The 24,208-nt window shown below is 43.3% G+C and overlaps 1 protein-coding gene across 3 annotated transcripts in view; it reads right to left on the bottom strand.

Annotated features, from left to right (window-relative positions):
* Positions 1–24,208, bottom strand: part of LRIG1 (leucine rich repeats and immunoglobulin like domains 1) — a 114,804-nt gene that overhangs the window by 64,591 nt on the left and 26,005 nt on the right. For all 3 annotated transcript variants that reach the window (XM_008524013.2, XM_070576865.1, XM_070576864.1), the window contains exons 2-3: positions 13,378–13,449; positions 3,556–3,630 (exon numbers count right to left, since the gene is read on the bottom strand). In XM_008524013.2, the coding sequence (XP_008522235.2) occupies positions 3,556–3,630; positions 13,378–13,449 (147 nt within the window). The remainder of the gene's footprint in view (positions 1–3,555; positions 3,631–13,377; positions 13,450–24,208) is intronic.

Genomic DNA, 24,208 nt, shown 5'->3' with positions numbered 1-24,208 from the left:
TCTTTGAGTTTAATGGTTTTCTGTTAAGGACGAATGGCTTTGGCGTTATCCTCAGAATGTGATGCAAATAAATCTGCTTTTTGACAAAGATTTTAATTGAATTAGATTCCTTTAATGAGAAAATATTAACCAATTGAAACATTACTGAATGACTCTCATTCCCAAAATGCTGGAAAACTCTGTTTTGAAGCCCTGATGGTAAAGCCAGGTGTGAAACAGACCTTTTTCCACAAGCCCCTCCCAACTGTGACCCCCAGCAAAGGAGGGTCCTGGTGTCTGGGGGATCAGAGCACTGTGCTGTGAGTAAGGAGCCCGGAAACCAAGCACAGAGATGAAGAGCTGACTTCCAGAACCAAACAAAACCCAGAGGCAAAAGTCTGTAATTACAGGTGTCTGAACTGAAAAACACAAACCCGCTACTTCTGCTAAGATTGAATACAGCAGGAGTGGTATGGGACAGTGAAGCAAGTAGTTCTTTTGTGACAATATTGCTCCTGCTCTCAGTCTCAAGGTCACAGAAGGAATATGAAAGCTGTGAGGGTACTTTTACCATCTGTTTCACCCCTTCATTCATCAAATGAGACAAAGGTGATGTGTCCCAGGTCCCAACAGCAGCAGAGACAGAGTTGGCTATATGCCTGGTCCACCCTTTTCCCTGAGGCACCTGCCTATAAACTTGTCCTAAGAGAGTTGTCCTGGCTCCTCTAACTCAGATGGCCTCAGTCATCTATTCCCTTTACTGACAATTTTTCTTAGCTTCCTTCTGCCCACAAAGGGGAGATGAGAAGGGAATAAGAATTTGGAGACTAAGGACTATTAATGTGGACATTTTTTGAGCTAACTGACCTACCACATTTTCAGACAATGTGTCAGGGGCTTCCCACATGGGATGGCAATGAATCCTCGTGAGGTCACTCTGGGATGGCCTCTGGGCCCCAACTAAAAGGGCATGGAAAGTGCCTACTAAATGTTTGTTGAACATGTGACACCTTTTAACTCTAAGGTTCTGCAAAGCCACAGACACTTCAGCAAAATATGCTCTCTGAAGCCTGAACGACTGGACCATCCTATGGGTGGAGATGCTAAGTGCTTGGTCTTCGCAGGTCAGAGTGGGAAGGTAACACTCCTCACTGCCCGCTCTATTATTTTCTCCTGTGTCCTTTTCAGGGTCCACTTGGGAAATACAGAAAGGCATGAAGAATGATAGCAAAACTGTCTCTAATCCTGTTACCCAGATGTCACACTGCTAACCTAACTTTGCAGGCACTAAATCCAGGCAGCCAGTTTAGGATCAGGGAACACAGGCCCCTCAGAGGAAAGGAAGATAAAGACCCTTCAGTTTCTGTAGTTTCAGAGAAATCATTGACCAAGTCAGATGGAGACCAGCTTCAGGCCAAAGAGGTGGCTGCCAATGCTAACCTGCATTTTCCAAACTGAATCAAAACCAGGAGGCAGTGTTTTTTTTTTCCCCCCTGCTTTACATATTTTAACGCTGTCTAATGGAATAGCAGGAACAAGGCCAACCAGCCCCACTGCTCCGGGCACTTGGGCCAAGGAAGAGAAATGTATTTTTAGTCAGCAGAGCAAGGCGGGATTCAAAGGGCCACAGGCCCTCGGGGCAAGCTGGGGGCCCTGCCCGTCTCTGGCAGTGAGTGGTTCAGAGTCACCTGCCACAGTCCTGCACCCAGTGGATGGGGGCAGACAAAGGAGCAAGGCATGGGCATTTGTGTCCAGTGTCAATTCCAACTCTCGATTTTGCAACTTACAGGAATTCAGGCAGCCTAGGTTTCCTGTCCAGTAACACAAAGATGTTCTCTGTGGCCCTGGCTTCCCAACCAAGCAAGGAGCAAGGGGAGTGAAAGCAGTGCTTCTCAAACATGAATGAGTGGGCAAACGGCCAGGAGACCTTGTTAAAGCAGCTTCGGATCCAGCAGGGCTGGGATGAGGCCTGAGATTCTGCGTTTCTAACAAGCTCGGCACTGAGATGACACTGCTGGTCCAGGAACTGTACCTTCAGTAGTAAGGTGCTAAAAGCATCTTCAAGTGCTTTGCTTTATGAACATACAAGGGATTATCACATCCCTAACTAGTGTCAGGTAAAGGAAACTCATTTAATTTATCCAGCAATTAGACACCTTCCAGATGCTGAACACACAGGCCTGTGGGCTAGCAATAGGAAAAAAAGTCAGACCCTGCCTGTCCATCTTGGGACAAAGGGCTACAACCTTCGTTCCAGCACTTCACAGGAACAAGGACTGACTCACAAATCCTGTGGCCCTAAAGATAAGATCAGGCCGAGGCCCAAGGGGCTATGTGACAACTAGCCACCAGAGAGAAGCAGTGGCCACCATTTGTCAAACACCTATGTGTCATGCATGATGCCAGAAACTTCATATACATTCCACTTCTCTCGAACCTCGGCCCCACTTTCCCCATGTGTAAAACGGGTGAAGAACACATTCCGTAAATGAGGAAAATGAGGTTCAGAGAGATGAAGTTGTCTGTCTGGGACAAGGACCTGGGCCACAATTCTAAAGCTCTGCTCGCCCAACCCCACAATGCCTTCAGAAGAGTTAAGCCCGAGACCATGTTTCCCAAGGATGGAGCACCTCTTGAACAAAGGCCTGTTGCCAACAAAAACCAGAGATCTGCAAGCGACAGCAGCAATCGTGTGGATGGCACCTTCCTGCGTAGTCCCTCTGCTCAGCCAGCTGAGCCTCAGTGTCAAGAAAAGATACATACAGGTGAGAAAAGGAGTTGTAACCCCAGCAAAATAAACGTCAAATCAAAATATGCAGAGCTGGAATGGAAACAGGAAATTCAGTGTGAAGAGGAAGGTGCTGTCCTGAGGAAGCTACTGATAAAATCTGGTCGAGAAAATTGCTGGATTCACGACTGTTTTATCTGGAAAGACCTCTGGGCGAGTTGCACCTCCCCCTGATGGTGGAAGACCTGGGGGTTACTCACTGTGCTTGACTCTCCAGCAAGGGTGCTTAACAGCTCCAACCTAATATCCCCCATGGCTTCCTTCCTTCCTTTTTCATTTAAGTCCCTTTATACCCTTTTCATTTCCAGTGTGTTGTCTAACACTTCATCATGACAACGAATTCCTTACTTTTATGTTGATTTCAGAGGCCTGGGGGTATTTTCTTTTTTAAAGCCATAAAAGTGAACTGAGTCACGTTGTCAAATTTGTTGGCACAAAGATGAGCTTACTGTCTTATAATTGAAACAGCTTCCTTTCACTCCAGCTTATTCACCCAAATTGCAGCTTAACTAACCACTAGGACTAAGAAATTTAAATCTATACGCCTCTGGGCATTAAAAAGACCAATTTCCCCCTAAATGGGAGATGAGGCAAAAAGCGCCAGGTTTTAATTCTACAAATCCCAAAACAGCAAGCAAGGCATCTGTCATGATGATTAGGGCTGTATTAAGAAAGGCTGCTCTTCACCAGCAAACAGAGGAACACGAGTTTTCCTGCCACCCAATGTCAGCAAGATAATACCACGGCCCCACCCCACCACCCAGGATCCCCAAAATGGCACCACTTACAGAAAGAGAGAGACAATGTGAGATGAAGCAGCACCCAGGGATGGTATGGCTGTCAACTCATTGTTATTGAGGTACCTGTAAGAAGAAGAAGAAATTAATCATTTAAATCATTTAAACTCGTAGATTTAAATTATTTAAAATCACTAAAAAAACATATAATTTGAAATGATATACATACAAGGGAAATTAAAAAAACAAGTTTGAGTTGACCATAGTAAGACTATACTGTAATGCTGAATAAAAGATAAAGAATTTACAAGCAAGATCTTAAAGGGAGAGAAGTCATGGGAGGTCACAAAAACTAACCATTTTTCACACCCATTGTTTAGAAATAAACACTCAGGGGGTTGTCTCTCATCTAGCCCAGAAATCAAGACTAACAAGGAATAGCGACCAAGGCCAAGATGCACAGTGCAGAACAAAAGGGCCCCAAGACCATCAACGAGAGCACTCCTCGTGGACTGAAACAGTCAAAAGAGGATTTGAGGAGGAAAGAACATCCCCTCCTGGTTGTTTTTCAACATCTGTGACACAGTGGTCTGTGAACCACAGCTCTAACTCTGCCGAAGTGCGACCTGTTTGGACCCAGGGCCGAGACTCACGCAGGCACGTGGAGTTCCGAGGGGCCTGGGACAATGTGGGGCAATTGTTCCAATGCCTCATCTGTGAAACAACAAGGGAGCTGGCCTTGGAGACACTCATCTGTTTGAGATTCCAACTTCTTTGAATTCTGGTGACAGCTCCGGACACGTTTTCCAGGAATACATACATACAGACACATACTTTTGTATGTAGATCTTTTGAAAATCTTCCACAGACCAGAGATGTTTTCCAAGCTCCCTTCCCGCTCGAACATTCTAAATCTGTATTTCCATAGTTCATATCTCTTAATGGAAGGGGAAGCCCGCAAACCAAAACACAGCTCGCCTGGTCTGCCCCCAGAGGCTTTGCAATCTGGCCTCCTTACATGGACATGTATTTCCAAATCGGGGAGGAGAATCCAAAAATCAGACTTGCGCAGTGAGCCCAAAAATCCTTAAGAAAGCCAAAGCACAGTGATCAGGCTTTCTGCTGGGTGATGAGTTGGAAAGAAATTCTATCTGAGATGCAGAATCAAGGGGATCAAGCTGGGTTATCTTATTCTCCTTTTCTTAAGAGAGTATGTCTTACATAGAGCATCTTGTTACTGTTTGAAGACAAGGCCACTGAAACGACAGCTGTATTCATACAAGTATACAGCCAGCATTTGCTTGAATAGAATAATCTGGTTGTATGCCATCTTTTATAGAAATGAATAGGGAAAAAAAAGGAAAAGGCCTTGAATTATCCCATTTGCTTTCTTCAGTGCCAAAGCCAGTTAGAGATGAAGCTTGGCAATTACTGGGCCGTGGGACACAGAATGCCTGTTTCAATAGCTTCATGACTGAAGCATCTGGCGGAGAGAAAGCAGATCCGTATCACGTGGCAAATCCTTTCTCCACTTAAAGGGCCCTTGTTTGTGTGTTGAAGTAGACAATTAATTACTTTAACAGTCTCTTATCTGACTGCTCCCTAAATCAGATTGTTTCTGCTTCACCTTTTCTCTCTCCAACCCCGCTGTGATCCATTTCCCATGTTGGTACAAGGATACTGAAAACTCTCCATCAGTCTGAATCTCTACTAATAATTTTCATAGTACCATCAATGTGCTTATTACTAGAAAGAGACCCTCAGATCTTATCAGAGCAAGAAAATCTAAGGTCTGGAACCTGTTTCTAGTAAGGCAGCTGGCTTAAGAACTCTTTATTTTTTAGAGATTTATTCTCAAACACAGATGATGGTGGTAATAATAGTAATAATAACAGCAGAAGCCAACTAATTGAGGGCATAGTGTATGCCAAGCACAGCTCTAAGAGCTTTTCGTGTATGAGGTCATCTTTAGACTCCTAGGGGGCAGGTCCCATGAACATTTCCCTTGTACCAATGAGGAAAGTGAATCACTGAGACGTTAAGTGATTTCACCAAGGTCACCTGTTAAGTGGCAGTGGCCCGGGAAGTCTAGGTTCTTACCCATCATCCTCCATTTCTTTATAATGCAGCACCAACTCTACACATACTTTGTAAGTTCATCATTATAACTCTGACTTAGGTACTAGGGATGACTACTATTCCCTACCTTATACGTAAGTTCTCTTAAGTCAAGTTTTGGTTGAAGTCACTAGCTTAGGGCCACAAAACTAGAGAGAGGCATAGACATGAGCTGAACCCAAGTATGACTGCCAATCAGAGGAGAGCCACAAGCGAAAAGGCCACCAAGCCAGAGAGCTCATAACCCCTTAGGCAACGTGGTAGTCGTGTTCCAGCCTGCACAGGATCTGACTTGATTTTAAGCCTGAAACAAACAGTATGGACTTCTCTGCAAGGGAACTTGCGCTGAATGAGCCTGGTCTCAGGCCAGCCCTACTGCACACATGACAAACTGCACCACTGAATTTCACAGAAATAAATGAATAGGGAAGAGGGGTATCAGAATAATTATTTCAAATCTTAACTGCTGGAAACAGAGTGTTACAGGAGTAGTGGACCAGTGCTGAAGATAAACGGGGCATTTAATGTCTGGATCAGCAGCCCCGAGTCAACAGGGTGAGGCAGAAATCGCAGGCTCTGACCTCACAGAGCTGCTTGATTTATGAAGAGGACAGCTGGAGCCCAAAGGAGAAGAACTGCATGGCCAGCTTACTTGTTGCTCATTTCTACGTAGAAAGAACCACTGGCTAAACGTAAGTCAGCTAGCTCCACCAGTACTCGCTTTCTCTTTGTTCACCCTGTCTCCTGCTGAAGCGAAGAACACTGTCCTCAGAAGGCAACGGAGGCCAAACTCGCTGAGACACGACCAACTTGCCAGACTGAAATAGGCTGGGCAAAAATAGCACGGCCCGAGCTTGGAGAGGAAGGGCCCTCGGGAAGTTCAGCACAGTCTCCACGAACGAGGAAGTTGTAGGAATGGAGGATACTGTTTGATGAGATCTGAATATCTAGGCTTGCACAGTCTGCCACCCTTCACACTCCCCCCTAGTTTACTTCCATCCAAGCCCCTAACGATCCTTCTAAAACGTCTGGATTCTATAACTGAAACTTTTCCTGATGATTCAGGACCAAAGTGCCCCAGATGCATCAGACTGTGAATTGTGGTCCAATCCTGGAGCTGGAAGAGGTGTGACTAAGGAAAGTGGGGGCTGCATGGGCTGCCTGAGCCCAGGGCAGCACCTGGGGCTGGGCCTTTCCCAGCACGGGCCTTCTGGGCCCTCAGATCTCTCTGAAGCTGCCATTTGCTTGGCTTGGTTAAAGGAAGTTTTTATACTTTGCAAAATGTTAAAAAGGATGTTTCAGAGTACTTTATTATTATCTCAATCAAATTAGGCTTCAACAAACAATGAAAAACACACCCAAAGAGTAATTTTGAGTTATAGCAGTTTTCCCCCCATATTTATCTATTGAATAGCTGATGTAAGCACACAGCAAAAATTGCAAACCATTTCAAAAAAGAATATCAGGAATATACAGTGAAAAATAAAGATTCCTTGCGCTTCAGCCCTCTGGTCTGCCTCCAAGAGGAAGCTTTTGCTGCCAGCTACTAGCGATATCCACATGTTTTTCTTTTACACAGATGCTTGTGTATTATACAGACTGTTCTGTACCACAGTTTCCCCTTAGTAATATATCTTGGGAGAGCTCCATAATTCTTTTAGCCAGCTGCAGAGTATTCCTCTGCTGGCATGAATGGTATGAACAAACCATAACTTATTTAGCCAGGCCGCTATCCGTAGGCATTTTGATTGCTTCCAAATACAAGTAGGGCTACAATTAATAATGGTTAAAGTTGGGCAGGGGGGTTGGAACTTCTGCCAATTTTGTTTCTTAAAAGGGAGAAAGTTGTCAATAGTAGGTAGGAACACAGATTTTGGAGTCAGGGCCATTTAATCAATCACTGCTGTTAGTGTTTATATACTGGAAAATAAGGCATACTAAAGAATTACTTTGGCAAGACTCTTTGATATATAGTTTCTATACCAGATGTCCAGCCACAGTTATTTTCTATGATGATATAGGATGTAGTTACTTTAACAATGATAAACAACAATAAGGGCAAATGTTTACTATGTGCCAGGCTCTGTGTCAACCCTTGCAGGAAGGTACTAAATTATCAACTCCACCTTAAAACAAGAAACTGAGGCACAGTTACAGAGCAGCAGAGCAGGGACTATTAGGAGGGGACTGTCCAGCTGGGGTTTTAAAATCAGAAGCCTGGGTTTGTTTGGCCCCAATCCTACCCCTTACCAATTGAATGGTCTTCAGCATGTCACTTATGCTTACCATGCCTTAATTTCCCCTTCCAAAAAAAGTGTAAATAGCACAAGTACCAACTTCATAGGGTTTTGGCAGGATCCAGCTGAAATAATCAAACCTAACAGCTTAGGAAAAAGCCAGTTATATAGTAAATGCTCAACAGGTGGTGGTAATTTACAGCCAAAAAGCAGTCCTGTCCCATCACCCCCCCAGCCCCGCCGGTTATTTCTCCCTCCCTCCAACACACCACACACGCACTGGTGGGAGCATAAACCTGACACATAAGAGGGTGAGCCATAAATACCCAAAGGCAGGGCACATGCAGGCTTCCTCGCCGCCTTCAAGAATATTCTAGGTCAATGGCCCTGGAAAGCACACGGCAGCACCTACATTAAGCCTTCTTGGGCCAGGCAGCAGTAACGTGACCCCAGCACAGTTTTGAGCAAGGACAGTATAAATAGCCCCTCTTATTAATAGAGGAGGCTCGCCATCCAAGACCCCTGGCTAGAGGCCCTCCCTGGTGGGCTTTCCTCAGAGTTGTGGGCAAGGGAGATCGTGTGGCTTGGCAGCAGCTGCACAAGTGTCCTCATGTCCTCCAGGGGCCTCCAGCCGGCTCGCTTTCTCTCTGCAACTGGCCCACGATGCTCTGTGGTTCTGGGCCTCCAAAATAAAACCACTGCTGAAAAACCACTGCCCGCCGCTTTGCCAGCCTGTGGTTCCCCTCTTTTCGAGGTTTCCAGACCCGGATGGCTGTGCAGGGTTTAGGAGAACTGACAGCTCCCGGGAAACCCTCAAGCCCGGTTAATTTAGAAGCAATTGTGCGTCAACTATGATTTTTTTTTCTTCAATATCCTTCTTGATCTCTCCACCCCTCGCTCCTGACAGCCTCTTTCTGCCTCCACAATATATTAGAATCTCCTTAGAGAAAGGCCTGGATCTTCATCAGTGAAGTTCCACTGCTCTGGGCACCAGGGAATTTGTATTGTCCATCCCACAGTGTGACGCCAGGGACTGGAGGCAGTCACAGTGGTAAAAGGTTCAACCTATTGGCCCTTAAGGATTTGTTTCTTAACAATGCACCCAGCTTGCAGAGCATGCGGTTCTGAAAGCAGCAGAAAAGAGAAATAACATTCACTGAGCCCTTCCCACATGCAAGGCCCTGGACATCATCTCTAATTATTATAATACCAATAATGTTATGTCCATGTAACAGAAGAGGGAAAAGAAGCACTGAGGGGGCTGGCCCCGTGGCCGAGTGGTTAAGTTCGCGCGCTCTGCTGCAGGCGGCCCAGTGTTTCGTTGGTTCGAATCCTGGGCGCGGACATGGCACTGCTAGTCAGGCCACACTGGGGCAGCGTCCCACATGCCACAACTGGAAGGACCCACAACGCAGAACATACAACTATGTACCTGGGGGCTTTGGGGAGAAAAAGGAAAAAAAATAAAATCTTTAAGACAAAAAAAAAAAAAGAAGCACTGAGGAGCTAAATAACTTGTCCAGGGACATAGATCGATAAGGGGCAAAACCAGAACTCAACCCACATCTGTTTGCTACCAAAATGTGCATTCTTCTCACAACACCATATTGTATCCATAAGATGCAATCTCTGTCTTTACCAGTCCCACAGTCAGGAAGGTGGTGCTGCCACAGAGAGCACGGGACAGGAGCACAGGAGTTAGACTGGAGTGGGCAGGCCCGGTTCTCCCACTTCCTAGCTGTGCAATTTCAGCCTTGGTTCCTTCAGCTGTCTGAAAAAGGTGGAAGTGACAATAAGGAGTACAGTGCATAGCACAATGGCCAGCTATGGTCAACCTTCATGAGTGCATTAGCAGGAGGAAGAAGTCACACACAAAACAGAAAGAGCACAAGACGGGGTTAGGAGAGGGGCTAGAGGGCTGGGCTTGCAGGCTAGTGAAAGTTTGGACAAGGGGTCTGGAGGAATAAGAGGAATACTCTGTACCTAGAAAGAGAACACTGGTGCAGGGAGAGGTATGCAAGAAGATAAACACTGGATTTTCCACCTTTTTTTAAATCTTCAGTTGAATGTTATAGGTTAAGATAAGGGATGGGGGAAGTTAGGGCAGTGCAAATTCAGGGTTAAATGCACTGGTTTTGGAATGAAGTGGAGTTGAGTTCAACTCTCAGTTTTACTAACCACATAACACCACACAGGTTTACTTAACCTCTCCGAGCTTTCGTGTTCTCCTCTGTCAAGCGGAGAAAACGATTGTAAAGAAAATAAGTTATATCAAAGAGTTGGCATGAGGATTAAATGCGATAGTATCACCAAACATTTAACACAGTGCTGCCGTGATTGCTGTGGCTGTTATGTGAGAAATTTATTTTTAAGACTCATAATCAGCATCCCCAATGAAGGACTGGTGAAGTCAGATGCTCTCAGTTCTAGATCTGGGTGGGGGATAAGTTCCAAAAAGCACCAAGTAGTAGAGGACTAAAGGCTGGAGGTCAAGGGAAAGAACAAAGAGAACCAGAGAGTGAGACAGAACAACACCGAAAATGCTCATGGGAGCATCTACCACACCCCCAACTGATGGGGGTGTCAATGATGGCTGGAATTATAACCTAACATGGCCCACAAGCCCTATAGGACCCAGGCCCTGGCCATACACCCCACCCCTCATGCATGCCAGGCATAGTGGCCCTCGGCCTGTTCCTTCCTTGAGGCCCTGTATTATTTGCAGTCCTTTCTGTCCACAGCATTCACATCTGTTCAGTTGTCATCTCCTGATCGCCCAGCTCCCTTATCACCCCTCCAAAATTACAAGAGAAAAAATCCTCCCATTACCCTGTTCTATTCCCACCTGAACACTCATCACCAGTAAGACTCAGTGGTTTCCTGGTTCAGTGCACATCTTCCCCCATCTTAATGTAAGCTCTGTGAGACGAGTGGTTTGTCTGCAGAGCCAGGATGGGTGAGGATGGGGTGAGACAGTGAAGGGGCCAGCAAAAACTCAGGAGCCAAGATGGAGAACAGTTTAACACAATGCTTATAAAATCTCAAACTGAATGCAAACAAAGTCCATGATAAACAAAATATCAAAGTTTTCATGTTAAGACAGGATCAGCAACAGTGCCATGTCAAGTCATACTGGAGCCCAAGGCCAAAGGAAAAATCAGCAACACTGATCCTGTCTTTAAACTTTTTATATTTTGCTCATCGTGGGGTTTTTTTTTTGCATTCATTTTGATTTTTTTAATTGCATTAAAATATCCTTTAGGGCCAGCCCAGTGGTGCAGTGGTTAAGTTCACATGCTCGGTTTCGGTGGCCCAGGGTTCACTGGTTTGGATCCTGGGTGCAGACCTAGGCACTGCTTGTCCAGCCATGCTATGGCAGGCGTCCCACATATAAAGCAGAGGAAGATGGGCAGAGATGTTAGCTCAGGGCCAGTCTTCCTCAGCAAAAAGAGGAGGATTGGTGGCAGATGTTAGCTCAGAGCTAATCATCTTCTTCAAAAAATATCCTTTACCTTGACTGCTGAGTTTTTGGCACCCCCTTAAATTTTGAGGCTAGCACTTCACTTGCCTCACCCTAGTCCCAGCCCTGTCTGTCTGTCTTATTCACTCCTGTACCCCCAGCACCCAGAGCAGTGCCTGGCACATGGCAGATACACAAGTAAATGTTAAATGAAAGATTGAATGATGCCAGAAGAAATACCCTAATTTTAATTTTGTCTAATTCTAAAGGAAATCACTAAGCTTTGAGACTTAAACACATAAAAGTTGAATATTCTCATCTCACCATAAGCATTAAAGACAGCGTGGATCACTGGGTTAAGAACCCAACTGGGTCCTTGATAGACTGGTTTATCATCTTGGGCGACAGTGATGGGCTAAACTGTGTCCTCGTAAAATTCACACGTTGAAGTCCTAACCCTCGGTTTCTCAGAATGTGACTATATTTGGAGACAGGGTCTTTCAAGATATAATCAAGGTTAAATGAGGTCATATAGATGGGCTCTAGCCCACTATGACTGGTGTCCTTTTAAGAAGAGGACCTCTTGACACACACAAGAGACATCGGGGATGCGTGCGCAGGGAGAAGAGGCCATGTGAATGAAGAGGCAGCAAGAGGGTGGCCATCTACAAGCCAAAAAGAGGGGCTTCGGAGGAAACCAAACCTTACTGGCACCTTGATCTTGGACTTCCAGCCTCCAGAACTGTGAGAAACTAAATTTCTGTTGTTTTAAGTCACCCAGTCAATGGTATTTTATTATGACAGTCCTAGCAGAACTTACACAGTGACCCACTTCCAACTTCCTTGCCCCCATCACTGGCCTATTGACCCCATGGGAAAATGAGGGCCCTAGACAATTCCCAGGGCCCCTTCTAACTCTGATGTTCCTTCAACTTTGCAAGTTTAAACCTTTTTAAGCAGACACAGAAATCATAAACACCAATTTGGAGAATTGGGAGATGGCGGTAGGGAATGCAAGTATTCTGCAAATTGTACCACCCGATAAAATTAAATTTCCTTTACATAAATCATTGACAATGAAGTCAAAGAATAACAAACAAGGATTTTATCCGTTACGTATAATAACTAAAATGTGTAAAGCACTTACCTAATAATGCTTAATAAAAATATCTAACAACAGAAGCACTTGGTGAATGAGTTGTGGAATATTTATGTGTGGCAGTTTTATAAAATTAAAACAGGATATTAAAAAAATTTTAATTTACATGCTAAAGTAATCAAAAATGTAAGGATAAGTAGAAAATAGATTTTAAAACTAGCCAGTTTGATCCCAAAACTATATCTGTATTTTTCACTAAATGTTCACAGTGGTTATATCTATAGTTTCCAAATTTTCTGCGGTGGACATGCATGACTCATAATCAAAGTTTCTCTAAAGTTCCTATGGAGCTAAAATTCCTGATAATCCTAAAATCCATGTGAAAAGCAGAATTCTTTACATTTAAAAGAAGAAGAAGAAAAGTTTGAGGCCTGATTTAAAGGACACTGGAAGAGGCAGCAAGCCTAGCGTTCCAGAGGCAGTAATACCTAGGTCCATTTGGAGGCAGAAGGGGAAAGGTAAGCCTCTATTGTCCATTCTTCTATACCTTTGTTTCCTGGGAAACAGAAGGGGTGGGCTGGCATCCTATGCCCCTGCCTTTAACTCCCTGGGAACTGTGGGGAAGGACCAGCCGAGTGTGTTAACCCAGCTGGTCCACAAGGCTTTCCACAAGGGAGAGGACTCTCCTGCACCCCACCATGTCAATGTGATTTCCAGTGACTCCATACCTATGGGAGTGTAACACACCCATCACAGACAGCCTAGGAAGAAGAGAGCGGCTGCAGTGAAGGAGAGCTAAGGAAGCAGTACAATCTGTCACTGACAGCCGTAGGCAAATGTCTCTTCTAACAAGTTTAGACTGCTGATCCAGGGGAGTGAGCGATGCTGCAATATGAGAGGGTTTTCCCAAGGAGCTCTCCATCCCCCGACCGCCCCAAGGTTTGGGGAAAAGCACTCACACTTCCTGTAGATTTGGCAAGTCCTCAAAACCAGCAGGGTCAATCTCAGAAAGTCTGTTGTAACTCAGGTTTCTGGTAAAGGGAGAGAAAACAAACAAACAAGAAACAATTGTATCAATATTCAGCATTACACTCAAAATTCAGGAATCTTCTACTTCCCCCCCCAAAAAGACTCAAGTCCTCTCTCTCATAAACACCCCTATCTCAAGCACTATTTTAAGTAACCTTATTGATACTGAGATATACAGACATACCTGTTCCCCACTTGCATCCATAAACAAATCACTATGAAAATCTCAAATTATCTGAAGTTGGCTAAACCCAAATGAATTTCAATTCAATACCATTTCGCCACTTAGCAACCTTTAAAGAAATTCTAAGGTAAGCCAGTCCTCTACCTACATTAGTGTACGCTGGTCCAAATACATTGCACCATATCAAGTCCAAGGCTATTCTTTCAATTAATGTTTTACTAAAGCATCACACAATATCAAGCAGTAGTAAAGAAAAGAGGGGTAGGAGGCTGACCCTTCATTGTCTATAAATCAGTGGTTCTCAACCAGGGATGACATTTGTAGCGTCTGGAGACATTTTTAGTTGTCACAACTGGAGGTAAGCAGGGTGGGGGTGTGCTACTGGCATGTGGTGGGTGGAGGCCAAGGGTGCTGCTAAACATCCTACAATGCATGAACAGCCCTTAGCAATAAAGAATTATCCAGTTCAAAATGTCAACAGTGATATTCAGAGGTTGAGATGCTCTGGTCTAAACAAGAGTTTAAGACTAAAAATTGCTCAGATGTATAGTCAAAGCTGAAGGGACCGTTCAGAAAGTCTATAAAGTAAGATCTATAAAGTAAGATCACTGTAAGATCCTCATCATAAGGCTACAGAAGAACATGGCATTCCTACCATCAATGAATAAACACTGGGAATGAGAATCACAGGAGAGGGGAGCCACAGTCACAGGAAATCACGTGGGTGTTAATGAAAGGCAGTGAAAGCTGCACATGAGGATGACAGCCTCTGTCACAACCATTCAGAATTACATCTCTCCCCTTTTCCCCCTCAGCTCTACCCTTCCAGGCAGATAGGCAGCAAGCGGGGAAGTGTTGAGTCAGCTGAGCTCCTCAGACGACACCCTCAACCAAGACAAGCTTACTCTTTCAGGAACAGAACCCACAGAGATGTGCAATAGCAAACCTGAGCTTGCTCCCTGCCACCAAAATAGACCTGGGCCTGTGTATGCCAAAGAGGTTAACAATTTTCATCTCAGCTATTAACTCCACTGACGTTACTGCCCATAAACTGTACTACAAATCACGAGTTTAAAGTCTGTCTCTTAAGCGGCATATAAGTGGCAACTATCTTCGAAACTTACTCCAGAGACATTCGAATCAATGCTAACCTAGAGCTGATAGCCATTTCACTGTCAACTCAAGACGTTCATCTAAATAAAAGTCAAACTACACTGGAAATTAATGGTACATCCGTGTTCAAGGCACAGCCTGAATTAAAAGCAATTTGTCCAGAGATTATGCTACTATAAAAACTGAAGGCGGTAATTTTTAAACCACATATTGATGTCAAGTGTGGGCTTGTCTGCGCTTGGGAGTATTTATGATCGGGTATGTAGAAATCAACAGGTTAGACTTGGAAAAGAAAACCCACAAATGGAGAGAATTCCTCCACAACATAAAAAGGACTGGGCAGGTGGAAACTGTCTACTATTTTGAGCATACTATATGATAACATGGAAAAGGGAGATGGAAAGATTGTTCCTGGTCAACAGCTAATGTGAGTTTACAATGACTATAACATTTATATCATCATAGGTAATGGGAGTTATTGAGCTGGAGGAGACATCAGAGAAAGACTCAGAAACCACAAAGGCAAGAGCCTAGAAAGGAAGTAATTAACATGGATGGTCACCCTGCCAGGTGTGGAATGAAGCCGACACGGCAGTGTCTGCCATCGGAAGGTGCACTGGCTCCTGTCTCTACAAACAAGACCCGTGCAGACTAGTCTTCTCAGTTTTCAAGAGAAGCTCAAACTCTGAATTCTTACATGAAATCTTTCCAATTCTTAAAAAGAAAAGTAACCCTGGATGGGCCAAATGTAACATATTTGCAGGCCACATTTGGCCTGAGGACCACCAGTTTTCAACCTCTCTTCTAGGCCACTGACTCCAGAGGCTGTTAGGTTCAAAAGGAATGACTTGCTTCTGGCTTACAGACGTAGCCAGGGGTGGAGCTGGGGCTCACAGGATCCAAGTCTCAGGCAATTAACTGGTGGCTCCGTTTTGAACTATCTGGAATGAAACTACTTTGCTCAATTCCCACCCCATGAGGGAATTCTTCAGTAACTCAGTATTAGGATAAAAGCATTTTAAATCATGACACCCCTTCATCCATCTTGCCCTTAGAGGGCAGGCAAAATTTATTTAAATTTCAAAAATATACAAATTCTTCTTTTTAGATAAGGCTGCTTGAGAAAAGTCTTCCATAAGCTAGTTTTATCAAAAAGCCAGACAGTATCAGGACTTAACACTGAGATTCCCATAAGTAGCAATAGAGATGAAGATACTTGTAAGTGGAAATTTAAGCTCTCACTGGGTCAGCCTGGATGCAGTAACTTCGACTTTCAATGAACTAAGAAAGCCGTGGATCAACAAACGAGTGTCAGCAGACGGGCTCTAAAGGGGAATTCTCCTCTCGGAGCGCCTACTAGCAACACAGAGAGAAGATAGCAGCTGAAGCTTGGGTCTCTAGGAATGGCTTCTACTTTCGGACACAGAGCTGCCTAGTTTTTAAGTCTGAAAAGTGACTAGTCCTAAACCCTGGGACAAACTGTTGATCATCAGGAAATGCTTTATTGCTTTATCAGAAAATGGGGGAAATATTTAGTGTATTCTCCCTGACAAATATAATGTAAAATAAAATCCTCAGAGACATTTCCTTGTTTGCTCATTTCAAGAAGAAAAACTTCCAGCATAATTTTTTTTATTGTGGTAAAATGTAAATAACATAAAATGTACCATCTTAACCATTTTTTAGTGCACAGTTCTGTGAGATTAAGTACATTCACATTGTTGTGCAACCATCACCAGTATCCATCTCTAGAACATTTTCATCTTCTCCAACTGAAACTCGATACCCATTAAACACTAACTCCCCATCCTCCCCTCCCCCCAGGCCTGGCAACCTCTGTTCTACTTTCCGTCTCTACGAATTTGACTACTCTAGATACTTCATATAAATGGAACTATACAGTATTGGTCCTTTTGTGTCTGGCTTATTTCATTTAGCATAATGTCCTCAAGGTTTGTCCATGCTGGAGCATGTGTTAGAATTTCATTTTCCTTTTTTGTGGCTGAATAGTATTCCACTGTATGGGGAGATATATATATATATATATATATATGTATGTATGTATGTCACATTTTGTTTATCCCTTTAACAGGTGATGGATATCTGGGTTGTTTCCTCTTTTGGCTATTGTGAATAATGCTGCTATGAACATTGGTTTACTATTTTTTTCCAGCACAATTTTTAAAGTTTCTTTTAAACCCTTGATTCCTATGCTTACTGACAGCACTCATTTCTCAATAGGAAATAGATTTACTCAGCCCAAGAATGGTGCAGAAAGAGGTGTGAATTCTCATCCCGGCCCTAAAGAGCAATCAAAGGGTTAATCAGTGAAAAACCTTTAATAAGGCCTTTCTTTCAGGTGGCAGCTGACATGCACACAAATCTAAAGCATCTCACTTATTTCTACAAACACAATCACCCCTTACCAGGCCCGACATCTGAATGTGTCTTCAGCTGAAGGTTTCAGATTCTCCTGTCAAAACAATTCATCTGTCAGCAAGACAGATGCTGTCAAAAGCATTTCTGCACCTTTCAGTAGCAAAGAGGAGAGGAAAGAAACCTCAGGGAATTTAGTTACTGCCAATTGCAGCTTTCATTAAACATTTTGTCAGCCATTGTCATAACACAAATTTTCCCTGTTCTTGCACAAAGGGCGTGCAGAGCTGCAAACAATTGAGCCCGGCCGTAGACATTCTTTCAGCTAAGCTGCTGAAAGATGACTATCCAGCCCACCCTTTGCAGAACACACAGGAGGCACCTCTTCAGAGAACAGTTCAAGATTTATCCAGGTTTTGTGTGTGTCTGAAAAGCAAACTGTTGATCAGTATATGACAATGATCTGCTTGCTGAACACTTTTCCCGACAAAATCCCCTAGCCCAATCCTACAGAATTAGAAGAGCTATGTCTTTAAATAGCTGAAAAATCCCCACCATTATGTAAACCTGTGCTGTCCAATTTGGTAGCACCAGCAATGTGGCTATTGACATTTATATTTAAACTAATTAAGATTACATAAAATTAAGAATTCAGTTCCACGGCTGCACTAGCTATATTCCAAGTGTTCAACAGCCACAAGTGCCTAGAGGCTACCGTACTACACAATGCAGACAGAAGTCATTTTCATCATCACTGAAATTTCTATTAAACTGTGCTGTATCTAAATCAAGGAGTGATCAACAAATATTTCTAAATCTTGAAGTAATCAACAAATATTTAATGTGAAATGGCACCTACAGAAGAAATTTGGATTTTAAAAATAAATTTGAATTTCCCAATAATTCAAGAGCTTTGTTGAAAACGTGGCTGGGGATGGACACCAGCATTAGCCCACATCCTTTAAGCACACAAAGTTCTTAACCATCCCATCAGAGGAAAAGGCCTCTGAAAACTCAGTTTACTAGGAGGACACTCAATAAAAATGCCCTCTGAGTGTAATTCTATAGGCTTAATCGGTATTTACATAATCTGACCAGCATCTTCCTGGATTACAACCAGAACCACATATTACAGACTTGGCAAAGGCTATTCAAAGCTGGCAAACAATAATTCACTGACTCCTTGGAAGCCGAGGGATAAAAAGTTCCGTTTACTTTTGAGTAAGCTGTGGTGAGGAAATAACCCCACGTCATTAGACAACATAATTAGCACTTCATCCAAAAAACAAGCATTGCTCACAGACCACTGACAATACAGGCAAAACCTCTTGCTAGAAAGAGACGCACAACGCATGGCCGTATTTTTCAACATCAATAGGAATCATAACTCAAGGTGGACAGAACTGGTCCTAAATCTGTGACAAGCATCCCCTGCGGAATGAGGTTTTCCTTTTCAGTTTGGTTTCTAGGCCAGCCTATTTCCCATTACTCAACCCTGTCTGGACTCCTGAATGTGACGGTACTTTGCATTTCTAAGCTTTCAAATGTTTGCTAAACTGAATAATACAGCCGGAAATAAAAGTGTGAAGCAATCCAATGACCCAACTCTTGAGCACTAGTGGGGTGCCCGAGACTAGCCTGGGAACCTCGTGTTTCTCGGGAAATTGTGGGCTCCTGCTGTACCTCTCTTCTTAACCTCAGAAACCACACTGTTAGCCACCCATTAAAAAAGGAGTCATTTGCTTAGGACTAACTGGGAAAAAGTGATCCGTCCTTTCAAATTTCAAGGGGTGCAAGTGAGGAAGAACATACAACTTATTAAAGTTATTTAATCCTTTAAGCTTTTAAGGCTGTTTCTGCTGCATTTTTACCATCTGAGGAATTACGTGTAGTACACATCAGGTTTCAATGAAATCACCACATTATGTTCCCTACACCCACATTATAAGCTTGTATGAGAATAAATTTCTTTTTATATTTAGAATATCAGATTTTTTTATATTGCGATGCTCCCCCCTCATTAACCAAAACCCACAACTGAACAGCCTGATAATACAAATGAAAGGCTTATATTGAGAATGATAAAATTGCATCTTCAACTAGAATCATTCCTCTGGCATCCTCACCCAAGAATTCCCACTCAGGAGGAGGTTCTGTACTTGCTGCCATCTTTCTTTATAAGCAAAACAGCCAGTATAATCCCTAAACTGAAGCTTTCAAAAGAAATACGTCCTCCAAATAATCAAATGCAAATGACTCGGATATCAATTCGATCTGTACAGCTCATTTTGTAAGCTTCTGGTCAGTTATAGTTAAGACAGTCGGTAATGAGTCATAGTCATTTCAATTTTTGAAAATGTTATATAGATAATTCTCTATGCAAATGAGGCCTACAAGCATCTCAAAAGAAAAGATAATACACACTAGCTATAAAAGGATCCCACAGTCACTGCCTATTTTTCACTCCTTACAATCAGCTATAGAAATCAGTGTGGGCCTCTGAGTTCTAATGCCTAAGACATCATCGGAGAGAAGTCACCAGGCCTGCCTCCGTAATCCCCTAGGTCTTCTATGTGTTTCTCTACCTTAATAGTGCACACATCTCGCTCCCCTTGTGGTTAATTTGAACACAGGTCTAGGTCGTTGTCCTCTCACACCCAACAGATGTCAAATTCAACAAATACTTATTGAGTGTCTGCAATCTCTACTGCATTGTGATAAATTCTGATACAAGTTAGGATAAGATCTAGTCCCTGAGATTAAGGAGTTTACAATCTACTGGTCAGATAAGACTCATGACCAAATAATACAGCCAAAGGCTCTAATATGGCAAGATCTGGGAATATGGCAAGATTGTGAATGGTAGACCAGGAGTTGCAAACTGGTGGTCCCTGGGCCCAAGCTGGGCTGTAGGGAAATTTGTTTCTAACTGAACAGTGTTAGGAGAAACAAAGTTTTCACCAAAAAAAAAAAAAGTTCCAGTTTCTCTTGAAAATAATCACTGGACCAGCATTCCCGATAGCAGCAATCAGCTACATTTACTTAGCAAGTACTCCACTTGACCACAGACCTTACTGCTCCTATTGTCTCACCCAGGACCTCTTTGCTCTTTTGCAGGATCTGCCTAGCCCCTGTAAGCATGTGAATTTATCATCTCTGGTATGGGTACCATTGAGTCCAGATGGCATTCAGAGCAGAGAAGATCAGCTGTGATGAGAAAAGTTTATTAGAAAATGCAAGACCTTAGCTTAACCTGGAAGAAGAGTAGAAGAGCATGGTTTTTGAGGAATAGCACCAGGAAATAAGGCCAGAAAGGTAAAATAGTCAGGAGGGTATGGAATTAAAAAAAAAAAAAAAAAAAGCCAAGAAGTCAGGACATCCTAGAACGGAGAGGCGCAAGACACAAATGGTTTCAGGACCAAGTCAAGAAGAGTAGCCCCATGTTGTCAGATCTACAACCTACCAGGCAGTTAAGTCAAGGGTTACATAAACCTTAACACATCCCAGTGCCAGGTCCCTCATGAACGTTAATCTACACGGCCATTAAAATTGATTTCCACAGGAAGAGAATATCTCCTTGTTCATCCACTTAAAGTTTTGACCAAAATGGTCAGAAAGCACACCATCACTGAAAGCAATCAGCATTTTCTTTCTGTATCATCCCTTAAAACAGGAGATTCTAGGATCTGTTTTTCCTACCAAAACCCCGTTTTGGCTAAAAAGAGACAAAGTAGTTGGGTGTGATGTGGTTTTTTTATGTAAGTAGTTTCATGCTTGGCTATGGGGGTGGTACTGAGGGGAAGCCCACAAATTTTCCTTAATAGTCTCTTGTTAAATATGGTACGTGCATCATTAACTCCTAAAGATTAATTAATTTAATTAAAAGGAGGCACTCCAGCTGCACCAGCCCTGCAGTTGGCGGATACTTTACAAAGGGAATTTGAGCTGCTGGCCACAGGCTGACCCTCCCACAAACCCGCCACAAAAGGAACACCACCCATGACCACCCCAGCAGGGAAGAGGAGCCTACAGCTGCCATTTGGTTTTGCTATTAGAGAAGGCGCTTTGCGGTGACATAGAAATGGGAAAGGAGGGGAGAGGGGTCAGAAGTCTGGTCACCTATCCTCTACTTTATCATCTCCGAAAGGGGATCACAAATTTGCCCTTTCAGAGAGTCCTTAAGCTTGAGAGGACTCTGGAAACTCATCACTTCCACAATAGGGCCCTTTCGCCCTTGTCGGGCACCACCCAGCACACAGCTTAATCTTCACCTCCTGAAAGCCCAGCCATTCTGTGGAACACAGGGTGGCTGGTGCCTCTGAGCCAGGCGCTCCTGCCCCATCCATCTCTTTTCCATCGTGGCCCTCACATCCTGAGGCACCAGGCACTCCAGGAAGGGCAGAGGGTTCATCAATCATGACCCAGAGGGAGCGGGAAACGCAGCAAGAACGCACGCTCAGCTCTGCAGACACTCAGAGGCTGGAGGTCTCCCAGTGAAACCAGGGAGGAAAATTCTACTAAAGGAAAACCACACTCTACTGAGGCAGGACACGGAGACTTTTGCTTCTGTAGCAGTTAAAACAAGTCCGGCAAAAGGGACAAGAAGTGAGGGACACATTAATCTAGTGGATAAATTTGGAATCCTCTGTTCCTCAAGTGCTTTGCAAAGTCCACCAGTGGCCCTCTGGTCACGGATTACTGTTTGCCTCTCCCATCACCTCCACCTGTACCCCTCTGCCCTACAAATGTCCACTTTCAGATGAGCTTCCTGTGGAACTACCACTGCAAAATACAGGGTGTTTATTAAAAGCATGATGCAGCTTTAAAATTCATTAACTTTGGGGTTACATATGAAAGATGTAAACTAGTGACATCTTACGAACACTTTTTTGATTGAACGCGTCACCCAACAGAATTTATGGGAACGATGGCACAACCACCAACCATATCTGATACTGTGATCAATTTCCTTTTGCAACACTCTGAAACGATTCTACACTGGACACTGAGTGATTTCACACACTTCATGCCCACACCTAAGGACCCTGAGAGGAACGTTGTGATCAGAGAGGGAAAATAACTATTTTAACACAGCCCCATAAAAAGTACTCTTGGTCACAAGAACAGGGTGGCCAAATTCCAAGCCTGTCTTTCTGGCAGAAGGTACAAGCGAGGATTTCACTGGGATAAAGGGATAAGGAAATTCTACACCAGTGACTTCAGACTCTTCAGAAATGAAACCTCCAATAACGTATTACTTCCAGAGTACAACAAACACTCATTAAAATATTAAAAACAAACAAAACCCCCCTTCCCTCTGAGTTCTTATATGCCGTTCTAATCACTCTTGTCTAGAGGTTTCCCAGAACTAGGAAAGGATCAAGGCATTCTGTGGCTTATTTAACCCTCACTTCTGACAATTCACTCTCTAACATAATCCAATCAATGAAAATAACAGCATACAAACCTCATGTTACAGAAACGTATGCCAAAAGATAAAAAAAAAAACTTGCAGCAACACACCTCTGGACATAGAACGATCAGGGTTTGTTGATGTTGTTAAAGAACGTAGCTAGAAGGGCAATTTTAGGCAAGTACATTTTTGGATTACAGAAGAGCAATATACAGTTGTCTATTTGTCTCCCCCTTAAAGGGGAGGAAGAAGGAAATGAAGTTTTCTCTTTAAGCAAATACATCTGTTTAAACAGCTTACCTTAGTGTTATCAGCATCTCTTTCCTTCCCCGCCCACACGCACAAAATTTTAAGGGACAAATGACATAAGTGGGTGTAACTGCCTTCCCAGAGGCTAGAGCCGTTCATAAGGAAAACCCTTTCTGGGAAGCCAGACGTTCCTAGGGGTGTGTGCTTGAGGTCCCCTATCAGCTTTCACTGGAAATTACATGCATCTTTATTTTTCCAAGCGAAATCACACCCACTACTCACGAATGTCTCTGACATCTCTTTGCGCCTGTGAGAAGCCCAAGCACCCAAAATCTATTAAGCTAATACACAAACCTAGATTTATGTGCATTTACCACAATGCTCTGCATCATAAACAGATGAAGTACAAGGTTCCTTCAAATATCATCAAACATTCTCAATACCATATTCTCTTCCAGTTTTTCAGTATCATCTTCTAGGTTTCAAATATTCAAATATTATCTCCTAGGTTTATCTTCCCTTTCTTTCCTGGCTACCTCCAAACTTAAAAAATGAAGACTGCTTGAATACAGAGAACAGATCCCTGGTGTGAAGTCAGCCAAATTCGAAAATTGAATTTACCCAAACTTTTCAAGAATACATCCGCTGTATTACAAGAAGGCACGCGAGCCTCTCTAGCTAAGTATTTTTTAAAGAAAATGCACATTTTTAAAAGGTCAGCCTCCTGGCTAACAGTTAAGTCGCTGACTTTATTAGCTAGCTTATCGACTTGGGATCTCGCGCTGTCAATTTTTCCATTGGGCTTTTTAAAGTTAATGTGTGTCATGAAATGCCTGGCTGAAGCCAAAAGACAAAGTTTTTCTGTCTATGATACTAAGACGTCATGAAACACTGTAAAGTTAAAAGCCCGTCTCCATCGCTTTCCCAGGGCTTTGGCGGCTTCTCTGGCTCTGGTTGTTGAAATGGCTAAGAGGGCACTAAGTCAAGGTGCAACCACCACACAATATTTCAACATGCATTATTTTACAGACTGCTTTCTGCTATTAGAATATGGAACTTCCTTTTCAGTGAAATTATAGGCACAAAGAATCAGAACCTCCATCCTTGAACGTATTAAAATTTTATGATGTCAAAAGGAAAGCTGGTGGTGAAAATGACTGAGCCACATATACTTTCATTTCTTCTTCTTTTTTTTCAATCATTCACCAAGGCCTCTAAAAAAAAGATGCCTCACCTCTTCCACATAGTCCACTCACATTCACCAAGGCCCAGTGCATCCTAACACCAAGACCTCCTCACACACACACACACGACATGCCTCTTGACAGTTTGCAGTTCCAGGTCATTTACTCCTAAAGATGTTACAGATGTATCTTAAAGGGTAGATCCAAGCGGTAAATTCCACTTGCTAAGCTATACCTTAACC

Source organism: Equus przewalskii, chromosome 15 (assembly GCF_037783145.1).
Source record: "Equus przewalskii isolate Varuska chromosome 15, EquPr2, whole genome shotgun sequence".
Lineage (NCBI taxonomy): Eukaryota > Metazoa > Chordata > Mammalia > Perissodactyla > Equidae > Equus > Equus przewalskii.
Note: the sequence above shows the minus strand (reverse complement) of the source record. Positions and strands in the feature narration are given on the sequence as shown.